Here is a 23,503-nt window from a genome sequence, read left to right as displayed (position 1 = left end):
TAAACACTGTGGTACCTCCACATGATGGAATACTATTCAGCAATAAAAAGCAAAGAACTACTGATACAGGCATAACACTGATAAACATCAAAGACATTAGGCTGAGTAGAAGAATCCAGTCTCCAAGTTATATACTATAGGATCCAACTTATATGACACTCTGGGAAAGACCAAGCTGTAAAGTTGGATAACATATCAATACTTGCCAGGGGACAAGGGTGGACAGAGAGTCTGACTACAAAGGGGCAGCATAAGCAAAATTTTCTGGAGTGCCAGCATTCTTCTGAATCCCCACTGCAATGGTGGCGGTAACATACTTATACATGTGTTAAAACTTGTGAAATGTACACCAAATAAAGGCATTTTATATATAAGCTTTTCATAAAAGTCATTTTAAAGAGGTGTATGAAAATACTTGAAGCCAGGATGCTTTTTTTTTCCAAATAAATCACTGGGTTCAATTTTAATATTTAGCTTACTCAAAATTTGAAGAACAGATGTCATAGTGCTGATAGAAATTTCAATGTCAAATTCATTTTGTCAACCAAGCCAAGAAATACAGTGGCTTAGAGGCAGTTAGTTTCAAACTCTTGTGCTTCAATTTTAATTGGACAAATCACCAATCCACGGGGTGGTGAACCAGATTAAAAATGTTAACTCAAACCATTTACCACTATTAAAAGCTGAAAGTTAATTTTCTATCTCTAAATGTTTCATTAATCTCAGAAATTAAATCCTTTAAAAATCATGATTCATCAAACATCCCTCTCCCTTCTGCAGACATTTAGACACTTTTTTGCCTCTGGCCATCAAAATACTGAAAAAAATACTTACAGCTTTAAGGGTAAGATCACACTGAAAAACGAGTTTCTGGAGTTGTGTTAAAATTTCTCTTTTCGTATTTTCTAGATCATTGCGTCTCTCTTCAACATTTGTCACACAAACTTTGTAGAGTTCATTTGCTTCTTCTACCTTTAAGGATACCCCAGAAAAAAAATAACACTGATCACTAGAATTTATATTTTAAAACAATACTTATTATAAAACTCAATATAAATAACTGAAGAGTCGTTTTGCATAAAAATTCTGAAATAAGTCTCTTTTAAATAGGATATTTCTAAAGATAACAACCTGTTCTGGTCAGGAACCAAGGGCACTTGACTTTAATGGATAGTCAAGGAGGACTTATAATTAGGATACTGTCTCCAAAATAAGTATCTACTTCTATTTAAGAGGCTTTTTGATTTATGTTTACCATTTTCTATATAATCTTACAAAGTTTATCAAATTATGTTTCATAAGCAACATAAAGCTCCAGCCTAGCTTTGCTATCAGGTACCAGAATCAGTACACATACACACACAGTTGCTTAAAAGGTGTACTTACTGAACAATGAAGTAAAAAATACTGAACTACTGCCTTCTCTAAGATACTTTTTCAGAGACAAACCCAAAGATTTAAAAGATAAGCAAAAATCATACTGGTTCTCAAAGTGTGGCTCCCCACCACCTACAGCAGCAGCATTACCTGGAAACCTGTTAGAAATGCAAGTTTTGGGGCCAATCCTAGAGCCACTGAATCAGACACTCTTTCTGTTTTAAGAAGTCTTCCAGGCAATCCTGACCCATGCTAACATTTGAGAACTGAAGCCTTAGCAGATTATTGCTAATTCAACTTGCAAATAACAACAAAGATGATTACTTTTTGAAGAGCCTCCTCTTCCAACCTTCTCTTTTTCTCTAGCTGCTTGTTGAGATTTTTTACTAATCCACCACTTGAGCACAGATGCTCCTCTTCTGCACGAAACATGGAAGATTTTGCTTTTTCATACTCATCTTGACGTTGCATGCATAACAATTTTGCCTTTTTGAGAGCAGTCTCTGTTTCAAGCTATACAAGACAAAAATACAGAATAAGAAACAAACCCTACTGTGCAAGTATCTTTAGTATATTCAATAAGACAGTTAAGACAGAATTTTAGAAAAATTACAGAGTAAGGTATGCATCTTCCAGGGTAGATGCTTATATACTGCAGATGTTCTTGAGTAGATAGAAGAAACTCCATTGTAATACTAACCATTTTATTTTGTTCCTGTTTCCAAAGTTCTTTTATTTCTTTCCTTTGCTTTTCCATTTCATTTTTCCTCCCAAGTAGAGGCTGTCAAAGGCATTTTAAAACAAGAAAGAAAGGAATAAAAAAAGCTGTTTTATAAAGGTATGCTATGTTAAAAAGAAGTGTATTATACATATAAATTTTTACCTGCACAAATTTGTTGGCTTGGAGAGCTGCAATTGTTTGTTGTAAAAGGTGACTGTTCTTTATATCATTAAGAAGAGCATTGGTAAATAGAGACTGCAATGGCATAAACTCCTAGAATTTAAAATTGAAAGGTAAACCTTCCAATAGAAATAGCACTAAGAGTTCTAGATAACCCCCAACTATTCTTCAGAAGGAGAAATTTTAAGTTTAGATATTTTCTGCAGAAAAATGACTAGTCATAAATATGACTATATAAGAAAAACCTGAAGAATATTAATTATAAAACTAGGTAGCGAAACTAGTGGCTAACAAAACAATCAACATTTGTATCAAACTGTGATTTCCTAGTTTTTTTTTTCATAATGGGTCTACATGTGAGTTTAAAAGGCTTTTACTTTGCTGAGCCAACAGTTTCGCATTTCACTTCCTTCCTATATTAATTATACAAATTTCTTTCTTTTTTTTTAAAGATTTTTATTTATTTATTCATAGAGACACAAAGAGAGAGAGAGACAGAGGCAAAGCCACAGACAGAGGGAGAAGCAGACTCCATGCAGGGAGCCCGATGTGGGACAGGATCCCTGGTCTCCAGGATCACACCCCGGGCTGCAGGCGGTGCTAAACCGCTGTACCACTGGGGCTGCCCTAATTATACAAATTTCTGACTTTGCAAGGCACTATCAGGAGTTCATCCGGGTAACCTCTTGGTCCAATACCCTAGGAGGTCACTGAACACTTACCTGCATTCCAATGTTACTTCTAGTTGCCTCTGCCAATTTGACAATGTTTCTAGTGGACTCCAATTCTGAAAAGATCAAAGAAAGCATTAGAAGATAAATTTACTTCTTTTACTTCTCTATAACCTAAACTTATTTGTAATTCCCAAATGAAAGAGTGAGCACGTATACTAGTCTGCATCATATGATACCGTGATTCTTAACCAGAAGTGCTCATCAAAACCAACTAGGAAACTTTCAAAATACACTTGCTTGGTCTCACTTCTCTTGGAGATGGGACCTCCGCCTGTGTATTGCCCTCTTACAAGGCTATTCAGGGATTCTGATGGGCATTCCCTATTAAAGGCAAATATGGTAGAAAGAGCACAGGCTTTGGGTAAATCCTATACTCTTCCAATTAGTGCTATATAATCCTAGGCAAAACTGCCATCTGACCTTAAGCAAACCACCTGTCTTGTTTGCCTGAGCTGTAAAATGGGAATAATTCTTTTCTTGCCTCCTACCAGTGTTTTGGTAAGGATTAAATAAAGTATAAGATGTGAAAGTATTCTGTCAACTGTAAAACACTGGGAAAACACTAGCTATTATGATGTTTCCATGCCTGTGCTCATATACCTATTGTTGCTTGTATTTCTTTTAACTATATTATCTGATTGCATTTCTTTTCGCTCACTGGAGTATGACTTCCTTAAAGGCAAAGACAGTGTACTACTTGTCTTTATGTTCCCAGATCAAGTGGTTGGCCCACAGTAATGTTCAATAAATACATGTACTGCAAGATGAGTCTTTCAAAAAGAGAATACGGACAATTATTTTATTCACTACTAATGAAGCAGCTACTAATCTGGAATCATATTAGTTAGCGTCTGCAGAAAATGAATTGCAAACAATTTAGTTCTTACACTCCAAAGTTAATCAGATGCACCAAAGGGCAACTCACCCAAGTTAAGCTTCTTTTCAACCCATGAAACTATGTTCTTGGTATATTTTGACCATGTTTTAGCATAAGACAAAGCCAATTCTACAGAATCAGTGTTCTTCAATAGCACACTGTCTAGTTCTATAGGAGAAAAATTTCCTGAAAATAAAAATATCAAGTATATATTAAGTATCAGCACGTAACTCTGAACAAAGAAGCATTTAAATCCTAAGATGTTCTTCAGTGAAAACTGTTTTTAAAAAAATACAAGTGACAAATTTAGAATTAAAGGTCAGAGTTTAAACTTAAAATGGTTTCAAATTATATTTTTTACCTTAATATGTACTTCTATTATTCATCAAGTTACAAATTCTATATAACTGTTGATCAGTCTCTATATTATCTATCTACTTTAGCAGGTTTTCTTCCTTAAGTTTTCATGTAAAATTTTATGCATCATTTTGTGTTAAAAATGAATACTTTAGGTTACTGAACAAGAAGAGATTAAATAATCCAAAACATGTATTGAAAGTAACCGCAGGGGATTGGACAGTGGTAGGAAGGAAGGAAGGAAGGAAAGAAGGAAGGAAGGAAGGAAGGGGAGAAAGAAAGAAAGAAAAAGAACTAAAAAAATTTGAGTAAGATTGAAAGTACCTCAACATTACCTTTTTCATTGGATGAGTCCACTGATTCCACAGAAACATTTTCAAAAGACTTACAACATGGAAGAAAACAAATTTTAGATTAGAGCAGAAGATAACAGAGCTTTACTTCAGAAATTTTTCACTCTAATTTGTTACTGTGACATAATTCCTGTTAAAGAATTTCAAGTATTTAGAACTCAAAGGGCCTAAGAAATCTGTTTAGATGCTACATCTTATAAAAATTACATATCTTTTTACAACTACAGTTCTCAAGATCCAAGAATAAATAACCTCATTGTTTACTAACAGCATTAGTTAACATTAATAAATCCATTCAAAACTTTAAATTCTGCAGATTTCGAAAATATTAGTCAGGAAGTTATAGAAACAATCTAAATAGGTTATCACTTAAACTGAAGACAAGGATCTGTTTCTCCAAGCCATCTTTCATCATTTTATATGACAAGCATTTCTCTGAAGGTCTAGCGGACAACTTAGTGCAGAACTCTCTATGATGATGGAAATGTTCTGTATCACTGTCCAGTAAGGTTACATGTGGCTATATGAGCATATGAAAAGTGGCTCATGTAAATGAGAAGTATATTTTCAATTTTATTTATTTTAATTAATTTAAATTTAAAGAGCTACATGTGGCAAATGGCTACCTTACTGGATAGTGCAGGAAAACATATTTACCAAAATTATGAGATCTTAAACAAATTTGATCTATTTGGTTGGGCAATACAGACTATGCAGGGATTCAATGCAAAAGGATCAAAGAGACCTGGGTTTGAAGTCCAGCTCTATCACTCAGCAGCTGTATGACACTAGGCTATATATTTACACTTACTTAACTTTGGTTTGCCCTTCTGTAAAATGGGGATAAGAACACTTTGACAAGGCTATTTTAAGGAAATGATATAGACTTAGTGCAGGGCATGGTATATAACAAACACTATTAAACAAATGGCAACTATTATTTAAAGTATTTTTCAAAATTCTTCATCCAAGTAATTTTATTTTTAGTATTATATCATCATGGACTTTTAAAGCTCAATCTCTATGGTTAATTAAAAACTGCAAAAAGGAAAATAAGGTGCAAAAGAGAAAAAGGAAAAAGTATTTTCCTATTAAGAATTAGAGAAGGGACACCTGGGTGGCTAATCAATTAAGTGTCTGCCTTCGGCTCAGGTCATGATCCCAGAGTCCTGAGATCAAGCCCCAAGTCAGGATCCCTGTGCAGCAGGGAGCCTGCTTCTCCTTCTTCCCACTGCTTGTCCTCTCTCTTGTCATGTCTCTCTCTCAAATAAATAAAATCTTAAAAAAAAAAAAAAGGCAAAAAAAAGACCTAGTGTAATACGTGTACATAATAGAGCCAACAGGAACAGGAAATATGATTCACACCTAAAATTTTAATTCTTCAGAGCCTTGTCACACAGACATAATGTTATAGCTTCTGAATTAGTAATATGTTTGAAAGATAAAATTGGATAAATATAAATGATAGCAAAATATTTAAGGATCTTAAAATTCTTCATTATTCTGATATGGTTTATATACTATCCTTGATTCATTGATGGATGACTTTAGAAAGAGTCAATTGTCTTAATATTATAGTACATAAAACAAAGGCCTCAATTAGTCATTCATATTTTGTATCACTTTAAGAAAGACCTGCAGTTTTTATATTATTTTGAAATAACACAAACACTTGGCATATTTCCAAGTATTTGCTGAAGTCCCTCTGGATCTGAATATCCTTAAAAAGAAATAACTGACATAGGTCCCCATTGCAATTTTTAAAAATACCTTGCATTTTGTGAAAAATTTTTAGTCTAAAAATATTACTACTATAAATCTCTAAAACAATATCTACAAATATTCTTCATGTTCTATTATTTCATAGCAATTTTTCTTTAAATTGGGAATTGCGGGGGGGGGGGGGGGCGGTATCTGTGTGGCTCAATCGGTTAAGCAACCACCATCGGCTCAGGTCATAATCCCAGGGTCCTGGGATAGAGATCTGTTTGGTTGGGCTCCCTGCTCAGTGGGGAGTCTGCTTCTCCTCCCTCTGCCCCTCTCTGCCTACCGCTGGTGCTCTCTTAAATAAATAAATAAAATCTTAAAAAAAATAGTACATTGGGAATTGGAACTGCAATCCTCTGACATACTGTTCTTAGGGAGAATTAAGACCCACAGTCTATTAATATGTGTTTCATGGTAACAAACTATAGGATGTGTGAAAAGATTAACACCTTCCTTCTTTACTTCTTGAGTTATTTTTCTAAGTTTCTACCAGTTTTTAAGAACTGTGACAATATCAGGAGAGAGAAATTGTTAAGAATTACTTACTAAAATTTTGGACCATATGACATATAGATTCATTACATAAGACACCATAAAACTATCAGATATATTGTTTTAAAATGAATGCTCCACTTAGTATAATTAAATTTTAGCTCCAGAAATTGACCATAAATTATACTTAAAATGAACTGATCTATTTTTCTCACTCAACTCAAAATCTATCAAAGATCTGAGATTAAGATCAGGAAATTATTGAAATGTTAAAAATATTAAAGTATCTACTTTCACACAAACTTGGCCTACCTTACTTTCCCGAGAAACAGGCAATCGCAATAATGAATCATTGCCTACATCTCCCATAAGGAAGTTTGTCAGGCTATCCAGGGAAGTTTAAAAAAAAAGAAATAAATAAAAAGACAAGTCATTACATTGCTCTGTCACAGGCTTGACATTCAATATGTCATCTAGAATAAATTCTTAAAAAGAAGAACCTTAGAAATAAATTCCTAGGAATCTGTTCACATAAACCACATAGTCACCTGCAAATGGATGTTGCTTCGGAACAGCTATACAAATGCTACTAAATTTACTAACAATAATGAACATATTTTTTCCAGTGTTATGATATTTTATATTGATTAGTACTTTACTTTCTATAGAAAGTATCTACTGAATTATGTGACATGGTCTGAGATACCCAGGCCCAAATTTCTTTAAATGACAGTCCTCTACTTACATATTTCCAAAGGTAAAGGCCAAGGTCTCAATGGAAGAAAACACTTCTCTGAAGAGATCGTTTTTGTTTTCTTCATTAACTTCTGTGAAGTTCACAGCTACAGGGAAAAGTTGGTTACAATAAATGAGAAGAAAATATTTTAAACTAGGTTTATACGAAGTCATTTAATCTCTTAAAACTTCACCCTTACTTATAGAAGCATTAGAGGATTAAGCAATTGAAAAGCCTAATACGCAAAATGAAAAAGATGTTCAAGTTCTTTATTAAAGAAATCATACAAAAGAATCAGCTTGCATAAAGTGGCCGGCATTCCAAACTTACTACTCCATGCATTACATAACTTGACACATCTAAAAAGTGACGCAATGTGAAATCAATCCGCCTCAGAGTCACAGAGTCCATGTTACATCAGACCTCTCATTAAGAGCACTCTGTGCAATTTTTTCTTGCTTATTGCTTTATAGCATTTGCTAAAATAGTTGAATGCACTGTGGCTCACTTTAGTCAAATGAGCTATATTTTTCACTATGCATTACCAATAACTGAAGTCATACATACATTTGACATAGCAAAATCCTATATACAAAGCATATCACATAAACACCCAATGCCTTAGAACATTTAAATTCCTATTTATTTATAGCCTTATTTCTTACAGGCTTTTGGGCTCTGAGGTCCATGTTGATTGATTTATATTGTGGTCTCTCGTTTGCCGTAGAGATATTCTAACATTTTGCATTTTGCTAAAGCAAATTGTGAAGCATAACTGAAAAAGTTTTTTTATTGTGACTTCTTCTCTATGTGCCTTTGTGAAAAGCCCAGATACAATTTACCAAGACAAAATCTGAAGGTGGAATTGGCCATTTTTTTCAAGTAACCCTTTCTACCCACAAAGTGAGTTTTAGGAACAAATGGCTCCTTGTATCCCATCCTCCCTAGGAATCTAAGGTAGAGAGACCAAGTGAAGAGCAAGCCATTCTTTGCTTTAAAACAAGCTGTTTTGAAGTTTGGGTGCACAGCAGAATTATCTAAGGAGTTTTAACAACAAAAATCTGGATCCTACCACCAAAAATTGAAGATTTCACAGGTCCAGAGAGCACATGTATTTGTTTAAAAGCTCTCCCAGGTGATTTTAGTGTATATCTAGGGTTGAAAATGCTTGCTGGAAATCAAGAATTCCTAAGCAAGGAGGAATGAAACCTCAAGCCTCTAACCACCCTCATGAAATTACAATCCAGCTTTTATATGGGTAAGTCTTTGTAGATATGAGGGGCTAAGGGCAACATCTTTCATCAAATTCTTCTAAGTATCCCTGATATAAACAAAAAGAAAAACTTTTAAGAATCGCCATAAATAATTTTAAAACTATTTTTGGACTTCTGCTCTGGCCAAGATGGAAAAATAGGTTTACACTTCTGCCTGAGACAACCAAAAGAAACTCATACAAACACATCTAACAAAAATTTCAAGACATTGGCTATAAGGCAAGAAAAGACAAGAATCTTGACAGGTAAGAAATGAACATGGTAAGTTCTACAACAACCCCAGCTTACTGTCTAACATCACACAGAGCAGATTTCCCAGCAAAAGAAACTACTACAGATAAAAATCATTTTATAAGAATGGAGTCAATTTATTAAGAGGACCTAACAATTCTATACGTTTATGCACCTAATAAACAACTTCAAAATGCACGAAGCAAAACCTAATAGAACCACAATGAGAGTTTCAATAACCCTCTCTCAATAATTGACAGAACATGTAGATAGGAAATCAGTAAGATTACGGAAGACTTCAACAATACTATCAGCCTCCTCTACCAGATGGACATTTGTAGAACACTCCATCCAGTAATAGCAGGACTCATGTCTTTTCAAGTATACACTGAATATTTGCCAAGATAGACCATATTATAAAACAAGTCAAATTGATTTTAAAAGGATTCAAATCAGGCAAAATATGTTTTGTGACTAGAGAGAATGAAATTAGAAATCATGGAAAGATCTCTGGAAAATCCCCAGATACTAGGAAACTAAATAACACACTTCTAAATAACCCATGGTTTAAAGAAGTAAAAGGGAAATTAGAAAGTGTTTTTGAACACAATGAAAATGAAAACACCACATACCAAATTGGTGAAAGGGGGCCACAGGCAGGTGCAGAAAGGAGAGAGTACCAAGAAGCACAGGTTGTCTGGATTGGAATAGTTTCACAAGGGTTTTTATGTCAAAATTGATGAAACTGTATCATTTAAATAGATGTACTTTATTGTACACCAATTATACCTCGACAAAGCTGTTTTAAAAATCTCACTGGGAACTAAAGTTTAAATAGTAATTTATAATGTCTAGTTAAAACAACTTATAACCAGCAAAAAATGTAAAGCCTACTTATATTTTCTAACCTTAACCTGTTAGACTTTAAAAGAAAAAAAAAAAAACCTTATCACACTACCCCAAATTCTATAATTATTTACTCTTTCTACCTATAAATATTTCTTTCGTAGCACTACACATGACTGGGAGATTTAAAAAGTAGTCATTGGGATAGCAAAAAACCAATTATTTGAATCATCTTTCTTCTTCATCCTTACTTAAATGAGGTTACAGTCATCGAATGAAAATTACTATTATTGCCCTTGCCCCCAATTCAAAACAGCCCTATATTCCTAATACCTTTTCTCTTTTTTGCTTCTGCTCAGTGTTTCAAAGAAAAGTCTCTGGCTTCCTTCCAGTAATAATTCTTCCCGCACTCCTGCATTCTCCAAACTCTATGCCACTTCCCTCCATAGATTTATTATTTCCCACTCAATTGACATTTTTTCTTATGCTAATATACTTAAATCTTTCCTTTGTGAAAAAAACTTTCATTTTACCATATTTCTTCTTAAAGGTATCATCCAATTTAACAGTTTTTTTGTTTTTGTTTTTTTATTGCCAAACCTCTACAAATAGGTTATGACTAAATTCACCAGGATTTGGCATTTCATCCAGTCTAATGGTTATCAGAGGTTGAAAAACTTTGTGAAAAGGGTAAGATAGCAAATATTTTAGACTTTTCAGACCACATGGTATGTTGCAACTATTCAACTCTGCCGAAAAGGAACCATACATAATGAATGACACGGTGATACATAAAGAATAAGACTGGCTGTGCTCTGATAAAACTTTATTTACAAAAATAGGCAGCAGGCCAGATTTGGCCCACCAGAAATAGTTTGCTTAGCCTGGTTAAGCAGATGGGTTCCAAAGCCAGTCTGTCTAGGTTAAATCCTAACTCTGTCTCCTATTAGGAACTTAATGTAACTGCTCTGTGCCTCAGTCTCCTCATTTATAAAGTGGGGACAATAATATGTATTTTGAGAACTGTTATAAAAACTGAATGAACTTAGAACAGAGCCTGTTACAAAGAAAATGCTCAATGAATGTTAGTTATTATTTTCACTCAAAACCACCGAACAACACTGCCAACAAAAACCTATTAGTCAAACTTGGAGGCCTTTTTTCTTCTAAGTTTGCATCCTACTTGTGCACTCTACAACTCCAGCTCTACCACTTAATATATATATGCAGCCTTGGACAAACCTCTCTATGTACCAGCTTCCTTAGTGCAAAATAGAAGTTGACAGAATAATAGTTACTAACCTGAAAAATTTGCTGTGAGGATTAATGGGATAATCCATGTAGAGTTTAATAGTGTCTGGCATACAGTAAATACTTGCTTAATAATGTCTGATATTATCACTACAAATATTCACCACTTTCTTCCATCTTGAAGTATTTTGCACTCTTAGAAGCAATGAGTTACAGTAACTAGAAGAAGTAGGGCTTCAGAGTTTCAGACCTGAGTTCGAATCTAACCTCCTACCACTTCCTGTATTATTCTGGAAGTATCACCTCACTGCAATTTCTTTATCTGTAAAATGGCGTATTATTGAAAGAAACGATTGAGGAAACAAATGTAAGGCACCTAGAGTACAGTGCTTGATAGGTAGTGACATGAATGCATGCTCATGTGCTGTGTATCTATCGACAATTTTACTTTATGCAGTTGTTCCCACCCAGCCTAGGGTTCTCTTTGGCTTTCTTCTCTATACATTACCCCACAGAACCTTACCCACTTTCATGCCTTTGAAGGAAATGAATCCTTGAACTACCTGTCCAGTCCTAACCTCTGAGCTAGAGATCCACATTTCCAACGGTCTGTTTGATATATTCCTTCCCCACCCACGATCTATTCATTACAACCTCAAAATGTCCTAATTGAACCCACGCCCTCCCTTCTACTCTGTTCTGCAAACTTACTCTTTTCTATACATTCCTTAGCTCATTATCTTTCCTTTCAAAATGCCTCTAAAATATTTTTTCTTCCTTTCTATTCCCACTGCCATTTCGTTCAAAAGGCCACATTTTATCCGTAGTCTGGATTATTTATCAACCTGCTAATTGGTGTCTCTGTCTCCACTCTCTTCTCCCTATTAGCCATTCTTCAAAATTGCATCAAAATTTTGCTCAAGGTTTAAAGAATTACCTCCCTTGGGCTCTCTATTAAGTCACAACAATAAGCGCTAACACACTTTTAGTATCTCTTTAAGAAATCACACAAATAGCTTTCATACATACCATCTATTAGTGAGTTTCGAACTTTTTTGACCACAACCTTCAGTAAGAAATACATATATCATGACCAAATATACCATATACATAACAGTTATTAGTTATTTAAGACCTATGAAGTTTCAAGGCATCCTTAGATCAGAATGTTGCATTCTGTTTTTTCTTTTCTATTCTCCACAATCTACTAGTGTAATGTCATAAATCAGGGCCCACAGTTTGCAAACTAGAGTTAAAAGATATAATGTAGGCAAATTTTCACTACAGGCCTTGGGGAAAAAACAAACAAAAAGCAGTAAGACTTACAAAATGAAAACTTTAAGTTGCTTCTAAGAAACACAAAAATAACTGAGGAAATGAAATGCATACTATATTCTCAGAAATGCTAAATATGTAACTTCTCTTTAATTTATAAATTTAAGTTTACAAATTTTACTCATCATCCTCAAAACACCAATAGATACTTTTTTGGAACTAGATAAGCCAATTCAAAAGTCCTGAGGGAAAAATAAAATCTTAAACAAAAAGAGTAACAGAAAGAGCTACCCCTACCAGATACTAAAACATACTATACGACTACAATAAAGATAGTGTAGTATTGGCACATGACTAAACAAATCAATGGAACAGAATAAGGTCCAAAATAGATATAAATGACATTTTAACATATTTATGATAAAAATGGCATTTTAGATCAGTGAGGAAAAGATGAATTATTTGATAAATAAGTTAGACATGTAGACATTCCAGAACGTATCAAGGACTTAAAGTTAATAAATGACATCATAAAAACATTAAATGAAAACACACTGGAGAGAATGTTTTCTAATTTCCATTCTATGGAAATTTTAATAAATATGGAATGTTTTTTAATTTCCATTCTAATCTCAGAATGGGAAAGTCCTTCTTAATACCTAAAATCCAAGAAGTATACAAAAGACTGATAAATTTAAATGTAAAAATAAAATGTCATAAGCAAATCAAAAGATAAAGAAAATTTACAACTTGTATCGAAGATTAAGAGTTAATTTCACTTACACAGAGTTTCTACAAATCAGTACTAGAAAAAAAAGACTGACCATCAAAAACAAAGTGTGTAAAGGGACAATTCACATAAAAGAATGTACAAATGTCTCTAAAACATATGAAAAGATACTCAACTGCACTCAAAATGAGGGAAATGCAAATCAATCTACACTGAGATGCCAATTTTTACTATCAGACTGGGTAACAAAGCTTGGTAACCAGTTCTGTTGGCAAAGATACAGTAAAATCAGCGTTTTCAGTGCTGCTATCAGAACCACAGAACCACTGCAGAGGGTATTTAGCAATATAAAAGATATAAATACAAATGAACATGGCTATTCAACGAAGCATTATTTGTAACAGAAAGAAAAACACAAATAATCCAAATATCCATTAGTGAACTGGTTAAATAAATTATAGCACATGAGCATAACAGATAACCTTGCAGCTTTGAAAAAAAATAGAACTCACAACAAAAGAATTAAGGAACCCTTTATGTATAGAACATAAGTTAGAACAATGAGCAAGGAGCAGAATGCTACCAATTTGTGTAAAGAGGAGAGTAAAAAAAAGAAAAGAACATATGTTGCTTATATATGCATAATATGTCTCTAGAAAGATACACAAAAAACCAGTAATAGTTGCTGCTTATCTAGGTAAAGGGTAACAAAGCATCTGAGCTAGGAAAGACACTTCACTTTTATGCCATTTGCATCCTAAACCATTTCAAACTATTGCCTATTAAAAAATTAAGTCTTTAAAACAGAAAGACATCATGAGGCTTCTACAATTTTATTTTATTTATTTTTTTGGCTTCTACAATTTTAGATGCATAATTAAAGCTTGTTTTTCTTGTCAATTTTTAAATATAGGTTAAAATACAGATCATGAAAAGCCTCAATAAATGGTTGTATTAAATTACAAATAAGATTGACCAAAATAATTGTAAATAGTGAAAACACAAATACTTAAGTACATAATAAATTACTGAGTGCTGAAGATGTCTTTTATCTACTTCAAAAGTAAGCTGTATCTCTCTTACCATATTGCAAATATTTTGTCAGACTGAACTTCCTGCGTGGAAACAGGAGGAGACACAGGAAATACAAATCACTACTAGAATGAATGGGGAAAAGCTTTTTCTTTTAGAGTTCTTAATTTAATTTAAAGCTTTCAAATTTTCTTTTAAAGTTATCAAAAGGTAAATTCCAAGGTAAAAATTAGAAGAGTCAAAGATTTCAATTTTATTCCAATGCATTTATTATGCATAGGAAGTAGACAGACATTATGCATTCATACCTGTAGTAGCACAAACAAGATTATACCTCCCTGACTCTAAAGTCATTCTGTATATGTTTTTTTTTTTTTATATGTTGTGGTATATTTGCCAAATGCATCAGCAGTTAAGATGTCCAAAGCAAGTCATGTCATTTTTTTTAACATGTAAACAGGGCTTTAAGACACAAAATGATCTCCATACTCCCGACAGCTTTCTGATCCTAAAGTATAACAGCTTTTTTCCTTTAGTTTCCCTCTTTAAAATACAAATAAAAATGCACTTTTACAGGTTTTCTGAAAATATTAAGAGAGACAGCCTATGTGAACATCTAGATTGCCATAGAATAGAGATTCAAAAATGGTTTCTACCTCTACCTTGCTTTTCCAGGGTTTGAAAATTAAGTTATCATTAGAAGAAAAAACTAAATAAGCTCTAATTTGACCTCAATTTTTCAGATCACTGAATATTTTTTATTATTAAACTCCCTTCACTTAGATGTCCTTGACATTAAGAGTAAGGAAGAAAGGTTTTATTTAAAAACATAAACTTACACCAAGGAAAAGAAAATTTCTTAAATTTTCTAGTTTCATGGAATTTCACAGAAACAGAGTAAGTTTAGGAACAACAAAGTAATCTTTTAAGTTTCACCCAACACAAAAGTAAAATCGTAACAGTAATCCCAAAGGTAAAGACAGCCACAGTGGGAGATAATATTCAAAAGATAGCTTTACCTCAAAGGAGAAAAGATCTCCAAGGCAGCTGTGAGGCCACTTTCTTCAAGTCTGTTTCTGGAATGTGGACACCAACTATACACAGGCACACTCCTTCCCCAGGACATCCTGACTGCACACAATAGCTACTGACAACAATTGAATGAACTGTGGTCGCTATTTCCAAGCATGGAAATTTTACTATCTATAGACGCAAATTTCCCTATCTAAGTTAAGTTAAATGGCACTTATAAACAGTCTATTTAAAAACAAATTTGGTTACTAAGCACATTCTAAAAAATCACAACAGAACTATCCATTTTTCCCACTTAAAGCCATCTACATGTTTTTCAGTATTTGACATACAGGGGAAAAAAAGAGAGAGAGAGAACCACACAAACACAATAAGTCTATGTCAAAAAGCAGAGGAAGTGGTTCTCAGGTGTATGGACCATTATTTTATTAACAACTCTATTTTCTCCCCCTGCCTCATCGCTTGACACTTGCCCTTTGCCTTCTCTAGATAGGAGTTTTTTCCAATTCCATCATGTTCTTCACATCCAGATTTCTTACACAAGTGCTCTGCATCACAATCCCCAACCTACCCTAAACCAGGAAATGCCCACCTGACCTTTGAGACTCAGAATAGGTAATTCCCCTCCCCAAAGAATCCTTTCCTTTCCTTATTCAACCCATGGTGTGAGAGTCACCTTCTATAGTTACAGTGCTTGAATTCCGATTACTTATCAGCGACATTTAACATTGGCGATCACAACTTAGAACCTTGAGCTTTTAAAATTTCATGACATCTTCTTCAAACCATCTATTTCTTAGGTGTTTCCCAGTCTCCTCTATTTTTCCTCTGTTCCTGGGATCTCATACTCCACCTACATTTACTCTGCATACTCTGAGTTGGTGCCATCTTGTTCCTTACCACATATATACCAACAGCTCTCAAGTTCTCATCTTCAACTCCAAACTTCACATTAATCCTCAACATTTAACCTGTCCTAGGTTTCATCAAACCAACATTCAACCCCTCTTCTATAACAACTATGTTCCACCTCTACCACATTCCAGCTTCTTAGATCAGACTGTCACCCCACACCCAGCCCCTTATTTCTAATGATCTCTGGCTGAACTCCCTGTCTCATTCTTCTCAAATACTCCCTTCACCCTCAATCCTCCTTATACACTGCAGTCTGGAATAACAGATTCTAATAAAATACTTTTGGATGGCAAGTTACTTCATTAGAGGACAACTCCCAATTCTTGATACTTTAGTACATGTAATATACATATATGTGTGTATATCCATATGTAATTTTAGTTTCATTTTTTTTCACATTAAAAAAAGTTCGATTTAAGTCTTTTTCTCTATTTGGCTCCCTTCTTTAAGCAGAGTCACTACAAATGACAATTTTCCAGCACCAACTGTCCTCACAAAACAAAGACATTTTTTACACTAAAAACCTACTTCAAAAGAGCGTGTACTCTTTCAAAAAACTCAAAAATTTTAAATGCCAGTTTAGTTTATTTCAGTTACTATTTTTAAACTGTGTCCTGCCAGATGAAGTTTTAATTTTTGAAAAGAAGAGAGTTTCAGGTGTGATCTAGTGGGAATATCAACATATCAAAGTATACATAATTCCTATTGATATATACCAATGCCATATGGGGAGGTGGGACGATAGTCATTATAGAACAAGTATTACTTAGATGCTTTTCCCCCACACCAACCCACTTTTATACATCTTTCTTACCTTTTACTTTTGCAGTAAGCATTTCTGCAGCATTATGAAGATCAACAGAATTGAGGTTCTGATGTTTATTCATTACAGATTTTAAAACACGAAGAAGTTCGTCCAGACGTATATGAATGACTTCTTTAAAACAGTCTTAAAGGAAAAAAAAATGTATTTGTTTCCTCAACTAAGTTTCAGGAATGCAAACTATGTAAGTCCATTTTGAAGCACACTTCAAGAAGCAGTAGACTCACAATTTTTGCCTACTATATGTCCACTTGTATTTTCACCATTGCAATTATTTATACGGCCTTCAAAAAATCTATAATAATTTTAAAGTCAGCAAGGATTTCACAGTTACGGTCAATTGAGCCCTATATTTTTCAGTTTTCCCAGTTTAAATATGCTTTCAAGATTGTGCCTTCCTTTCCAGTCCCTCCCTGTCTACTCCCAGGCTGCTCCACTCATTTATACCGACTTTAGTCAGATACCAGTATATGGGATTTTATAACTCTGGAAATAAGGTGGCTATATACTTTATCATCCAAACCAAAAAGCTCTAAGCAGCAAGTGAAAAGAGGAGTGCTACTCCTCCTGCCAGCACAACAGGCATATTCCTGGATCACCATCCTAGGTAAATAAAAAAGTATAAACACCTTGACTTTAAAACTCCACTAGTAGTCCTCGAAAAGACAACTACCTTAAATACAACACTCTGATGTTATTTTTCTTTCTGTAACCTTACATATAGCATTAGTGTTTCATAATAGTTAACATTTGTTAAATGCTTCCTATGTGGTAGGCACTGTTAAAAGCACTTAAAAGATAATATTCTATTAACTTTCACATCAATCTTATTAGAGAGGTAAATTTAAAATATCCATTATACAGATGAGAAAATTGAGGCACACCTAAGTTCACCAAGTTACTAAACTATGGGGCCAGAATTCGAACTCAAGGGAATATATTTCTAGAAACCATGCTCTTAATGTTACACTGCCTCCCTCACAATAGATTGAAAAACAAACAAAAACCATTTTTTTGGGACCTCTGGATGGCTCAGTGGTTGGGCACCTGCCTTTGGCTCAGGTCGTGATCCTGGGATCCAGGATCGAGTCCTGCATTGGGCTCCCTGCAGGGAGCCTGCTTCTCTCTCTGTGTGTCTCTGCCTCTCTTTCTCTCAGTCTCTGTCTCATGAATAGATAAATAAATCTTTAAAAAAATTTTTAATAGAGTGTCAGCTTATAATTATACAATTAATTTTTTTTCAGAAATGTTGAAAAGATAACCATTAGAAAGAAAAAGTCTTTAGCATAAAAAGACAAAGATGAAAAATTCTACCATTATCTGTCAAATATGCTGTTCATTAACCATACTATCCAGAGGTGGGGGAAAAAAAGGTGTAGGCAAGGTGGGGAGCTGAGTATATTAGGGCAAAGAGTACTCCAGGAAGAGGCAAAGAACAGTTTAGAGGGTGATGGAAGCAGAGAGAATATAAGTGCTTTCAGAAGAAAATGTGACTCATTCATCCAAAGAATTTTAACAACAGAAATATAGGAGAGTAGATGCTGGCTGAAGCAACCTTGGAAATGAGAAGTCTATAAAACTAAAAAGCAAAGGAAATGCTATATGAAAGTACTATACTCTAGTTGATAAAATGTTTTCAATGAGGGTTCAGGTTAACAATTCTGATGTTGCTAGAACGTATTCACTGGAATTGAAAACTGTAAATGGATGGTGGATGGTGGGAGCCAGGGATCTCACTGTTAGAGTAGAAATTTACAAATAAACAGGAGGGGGAGGCTATAATGATTCATAATTGTGGTAGGTTACAGTTGGACACTTCAGTAAGAATTCATGTTTAGCTTAATACAGACACAGGTGGTTACGTATAGAAATATTTACAGATATGTTGTATTTACACAGGTTAGTATACACACATATATCTCTTTGCTCTATCTGCTGAAAGGGCCTAAAAGAAATGACACACAGTAGCAACAAGCACATGTAACCACTCTGAGTTTGGTTTCTTCTATCATTCTCTAGTAAAGGAACCAAGGCCCCTCAGGGAAATGGATGATTCTAGGACTGGGGCAGAAAACATACAGGATGAGTTAGGCACATCTAGAAGAGCCAGAAAGTAAGAGCTAAGAAAAAACTAACCCTTGTACTGAATAAGGTATGTCAAGGGTACACAGGAGCCAGCTTAAATAGCTCTAAATGGCTAAAGCTAGAACAATTTGAACAAATAAAGTAGTACTAGATTAAAATTCAAAGTATAAAGAAAATATGCATGACTACATACTGACACAAATAAATGACTGAATAAGTTAGTAAGTGGAGGAAAAGAGACAAATCTCTTGTATAGAAGAATGCCAAATAATTTACAGAGATATACTGTCCTCAAGGAGGTGGAGCATACATATAATGACTTTCTTCCAAAGAGTATAGTAGAGAAAGGGGGACAAAATGAGTAACTTTAAAGTATACTTTATTAAGACAGGTGATCAAGGTCGACATTAATAGTGACATATCATGTTTCTAGTATTATTCTTGATAGGACTCATGATGAAAATGGCATTTACATCTGTTATTTTCCTCCCAATATCCCAATCTAATCATGAGAAAAACATCAAACAAATTCTAATCAAGATTCATCCTACAAAATTCTTAACCAGTACTCCTTAAACTGTCAGGGTCATCAAAAATGAGCTAAGTCTGAGAAATGATCACAAGCAAAGAGGGCCCGAGGAGACATGAGAATTAAATATAATATGATAGGATCCTAGAAAAGGGACATTAGGAACAATTTATGGAAATATAAAAACTATGGGCTTTAATCAGTAATAATGTATCATTATTATCAAATATTGGTTCATTAACACATGTACCATAGTAATCTTAAGATGTTAATAAAACTTAAAAATGTATATAAGAATATTGGGAACTCTCTGTAATACCTTCTCAATTTCTCTGTAAATCAAAACCTGTTCTAAAAATAAAGTCTAGGGGATCCCTGGGTGGCTCAGTGGTTTAGCACCTGCCTTCAGGCCGGGGCGTGATCCTAGAGTCCCAGGTTCAAGTCCCACATCGGGCTCTTTGCGTGGAGCCTGCTTCTCCCTCTGCCTGTGTCTCTGCCTCTCTCTCTATGTCTCCCATGAATAAATAAGTACAATCTTTAAAAATAAAATAAAAATAAAAAAATAAAAAAATGAAATACAAATGGGTAAGAGATATTAGAAATTTTATGTACTTTTGGAATTTGTCCATAAATATGTATTACTTTTATAATTTAAAAATTCATTTATAATTTTTTTAATTCATAGAGAAAATGTGCTATGGAGTTTAAAGAATTATCTCAAATGATCACTATCTAGATCATCTATTTTAGAATTGTCGATGTTAGTTTGCTCAGGTTTACTTAGTTGAGACAATATAGCTTGGTGGTTGGTTAAAGCATTATCTCTAAAATCAAACTGCCTAAATTTGAATTTAAGTTCCATGATTCATAAACCTTGGGTGAGTTACTTAACCTCTGTGTGCCTCTATTTCCTTACCTATAAAAGGAAGATAATAGTAGTTACTTCATAGGATTGTCAAATTCAATGAGTTAAAACATAAAATGCAATTGGAACAGTGGCCAAAACATAGTAAGCCCTTCACAAATGTTTACAGCTATTTTAGTTAATGCATTAGCAGAAATAGTTTAATAACAAAGGTTAAGTCTGAAATGGAACCTAGTAGCTTTGAAATAAAAAAGAAGTTCTGGAAATTAATATAGCTTGAATAGCTGTAAAAAAGTAACATAAACAAAGTCTATTGTTTAATATATACATGTGTGTGTATATATATTTATAAAACAAAATAATGGTAATGTTAATGGTAATGGTAATCCTTTGGCCTACTTATAAAACCAAGGTTGACTGATTACTTAATATCATAGAATTGTACTTATGCTATTTTTAAAACCTAACTTATATTAGTCTTAAAAAAGAGAAAGTCCGTTATCTCTATTCTGTATTCTGATGTTTCACAATAAAATCTACAAATATTAATACACTTGGGGAATACTATAATACTTTGCCTTATTTTATTTTTTAAGATTTTATTTATTTATTCATGGGAGACAGAGAGAGAGAGAGAGAGGGGCAGAGACACAGGCAGAGGGAGAAACAGGCTCCATGCAGGGTGCTTGACGTGGACTCGATCCCGGGTCCCCAGGATCACGCCCTGGACTGAAGGCTGCGCTAAACCGCTGAGCCACCTGGGCTGCCACTTTGCCTTATTTTAAAGTCTCAGGTCGAAAGAGCTTGATTTTTTGAGTGCCCAACAACCATCAATATTCAAAATCTGTACTGGGCATTAAGATGGGACTACAAAATACTAATGGCTTAAGTGCCTAAATAAACCAAGGTAATAAATTCTGGCCTTTTCAAGAAAATTAAATATGTGCAGTTAAATATATTTCAAAACTATATGTTTTTCAATTTTCTTAGTTTTAATTTCTAACACAGTAAATAGTAAACAGATACAGCCCATATAAACAAAAACCTTCAAGATCCTTGATAATTTTTAACAGTGTAAAAGGTCTTGAGATTCCTTGCTATGGGATTCTTAAAAATCACTGAAAAGTGTGCCTGGGTGGCTTAGTAAATTGAGTGTCTGCTTTCCACTCAGATCATGATCTTGGGGTCCTGAGATGGAGCCTCATGCCTGGGCTCTCTGCTCTGAGGGGAGCCTGCTTCTTCCTCTCCCTCTGACGCCCCCCCCCCCCACACCACTTGTGCATGGTCTCTCTCAAATAAATAAAATCTTTAAAAAAAAAAACAACTCTCCAATAAATAAAATCTTCTTAGAAAAACAAACACTGCAAAACATTCCAGTAACTGTTAATATAAATGTTTTATCAACTGGAAATTCTTTTTTTCCTATACAGAAGCCTTTATAAACAGATATTGAAGTTGTCTCAAGTAAAAATAGTAAAAAAACAGTAACTGAATTATTTAATAATGAATTTCAGAAGTATATCAAATTACCCTATTAATAATTCCAATTCCCAATTTAAAAATGTTAATTACAGATTCATAAACTTTCCTGAGTTAGATGAGTCAACTACTAGAACATCAGTATATCCTGATACTGCTTCAAATGGTACTTTATAAATTAGCAAGCCCTTAATTATGTTTTATAAGTGGTAAGAAAATGTTCCGTGTTTACCAAATGTTCTTTTCCAATATAATAGGCTGAAGCTACTTCAAATTATTTTTATGAAGCGAAAGCCTCTTAAACTTTTTAAAAAGGTTAAAGGAGTTTAAGCAGCTCTCTAACCAATACTAAATAATCTTCCCACTCCACTCTACCGAACAATAGCAGCAATCAGCAATCAAATGAGTTAGTAACTGTTCTTCCTTAATACAGAAGAAAGCTGTAAGTGGCTGACTGGTGTGATAGAAAACAGATCTAGGAGCACCTGGCTGGCTCACTGGGTAGAGCATGTGACTCTTGATTTCAGAGTTCTGAGTTCAAGCCCCCCACTGGGCATGGAGCCTACTAAAAAAAAAAAAAAAGAGGAAGAAGAAAAGAAAAAAGGGGTGTCAGCGTAGCTCAGTTAAGCATCTGCCTTCAGCTGAGGTCATGATCCCAGGCTCCTGGGATGAAGCCCCATGTCGGGCTCCCTGCTAGTGGGGAGCCTAGCCTGCTCCTCCCTCCTCCTTGTGCTCTCTCTCTCAAATAAATAAATCTTTTTAAAAAATATTTTATTTATTTATTCATGAGAGACACAGAGAGGCAGAGACACAGAGGGAGAAGCAGGCTCCTCATGGGGAGCCTGATGCAGGATTCGATCTCAGGATCCCGGGATCACAGCCCAAGTCAAAGGCAGATGCTCAACCACTGAGCCACCCAGGTGCCCCTCAAATAAACAAAATCTTAAAAAAGAGAGAGAGAAAAGAATAGATTTAGATTAAGAAATTTGGGTACCAATGCTTATCCTCCACTTCCTTGAAATGATCTTGAAATATACAACTCTTAGTTTCTCTTATCTCAGATTTATCATTTGTAGAACAGTTAGTAAGAACACCTGCTCTACTTTGTGTAGTTGTGATTATCAAATAAATTAGCAAAACTGCTTTACAGACTTATTATATATAAACAGCTATTATTTCTAGTAAATCTGTAAGCCAAACTAAATACTTTTGGTAATAGATTTGTCTTACACAGAATTACACTCAACAACAAGTACACATACAGCAAAGTCCCACAATATTTTGGCTAATGAAAAAGAGATATTAAAGTTAAGTTTCCATTTCATTTTATACATAAAATCTAAATTAGTAAATTAATTGGAAATAAAGTTTTAATAAAGGATATATTTAATAAAGATATTTTTATACTTACCAAGTTATAGTAGTCATATAACTAAATACAATATCATTTTTAAGTTTTATAGTGTCCATATTGTAAATGCAATGAAATTTATACCACAAAGGTATTACATATGCAATTATAATGTTCAGCCAAAAGCTTAA

General features: G+C 34.1%; 1 protein-coding gene across 4 annotated transcripts in view; it reads right to left on the bottom strand.

Moving 5' to 3' along the window:
• The window catches only part of ARHGAP29 (Rho GTPase activating protein 29), a 65,325-nt gene that overhangs the window by 28,736 nt on the left and 13,086 nt on the right, over positions 1–23,503 (bottom strand). For 2 of the 4 annotated variants that reach the window (XM_072754571.1, XM_025996529.2), the window contains exons 3-12: positions 16,995–17,129; positions 7,604–7,700; positions 7,171–7,243; positions 4,582–4,630; positions 3,938–4,075; positions 3,001–3,065; positions 2,261–2,371; positions 2,078–2,158; positions 1,702–1,890; positions 835–972 (exon numbers count right to left, since the gene is read on the bottom strand). In XM_072754571.1, coding sequence (XP_072610672.1) covers positions 835–972; positions 1,702–1,890; positions 2,078–2,158; positions 2,261–2,371; positions 3,001–3,065; positions 3,938–4,075; positions 4,582–4,630; positions 7,171–7,243; positions 7,604–7,700; positions 16,995–17,129 — 1,076 coding nt within the window. Of the gene's footprint in view, positions 1–834; positions 973–1,701; positions 1,891–2,077; positions 2,159–2,260; positions 2,372–3,000; positions 3,066–3,937; positions 4,076–4,581; positions 4,631–7,170; positions 7,244–7,603; positions 7,701–15,252; positions 15,378–16,994; positions 17,130–23,503 lie in introns of all 4 variants that reach the window. The other 2 variants (XM_072754573.1, XM_072754572.1) reach the window with 2 other exon arrangements.

Source organism: Vulpes vulpes, chromosome 3 (genome assembly GCF_048418805.1).
Source record: "Vulpes vulpes isolate BD-2025 chromosome 3, VulVul3, whole genome shotgun sequence".
NCBI classification, from domain to species: domain Eukaryota; kingdom Metazoa; phylum Chordata; class Mammalia; order Carnivora; family Canidae; genus Vulpes; species Vulpes vulpes.
The sequence above is the reverse complement of the archived record's forward strand: the minus strand, read 5'-3'. Positions and strand labels throughout refer to the sequence as shown.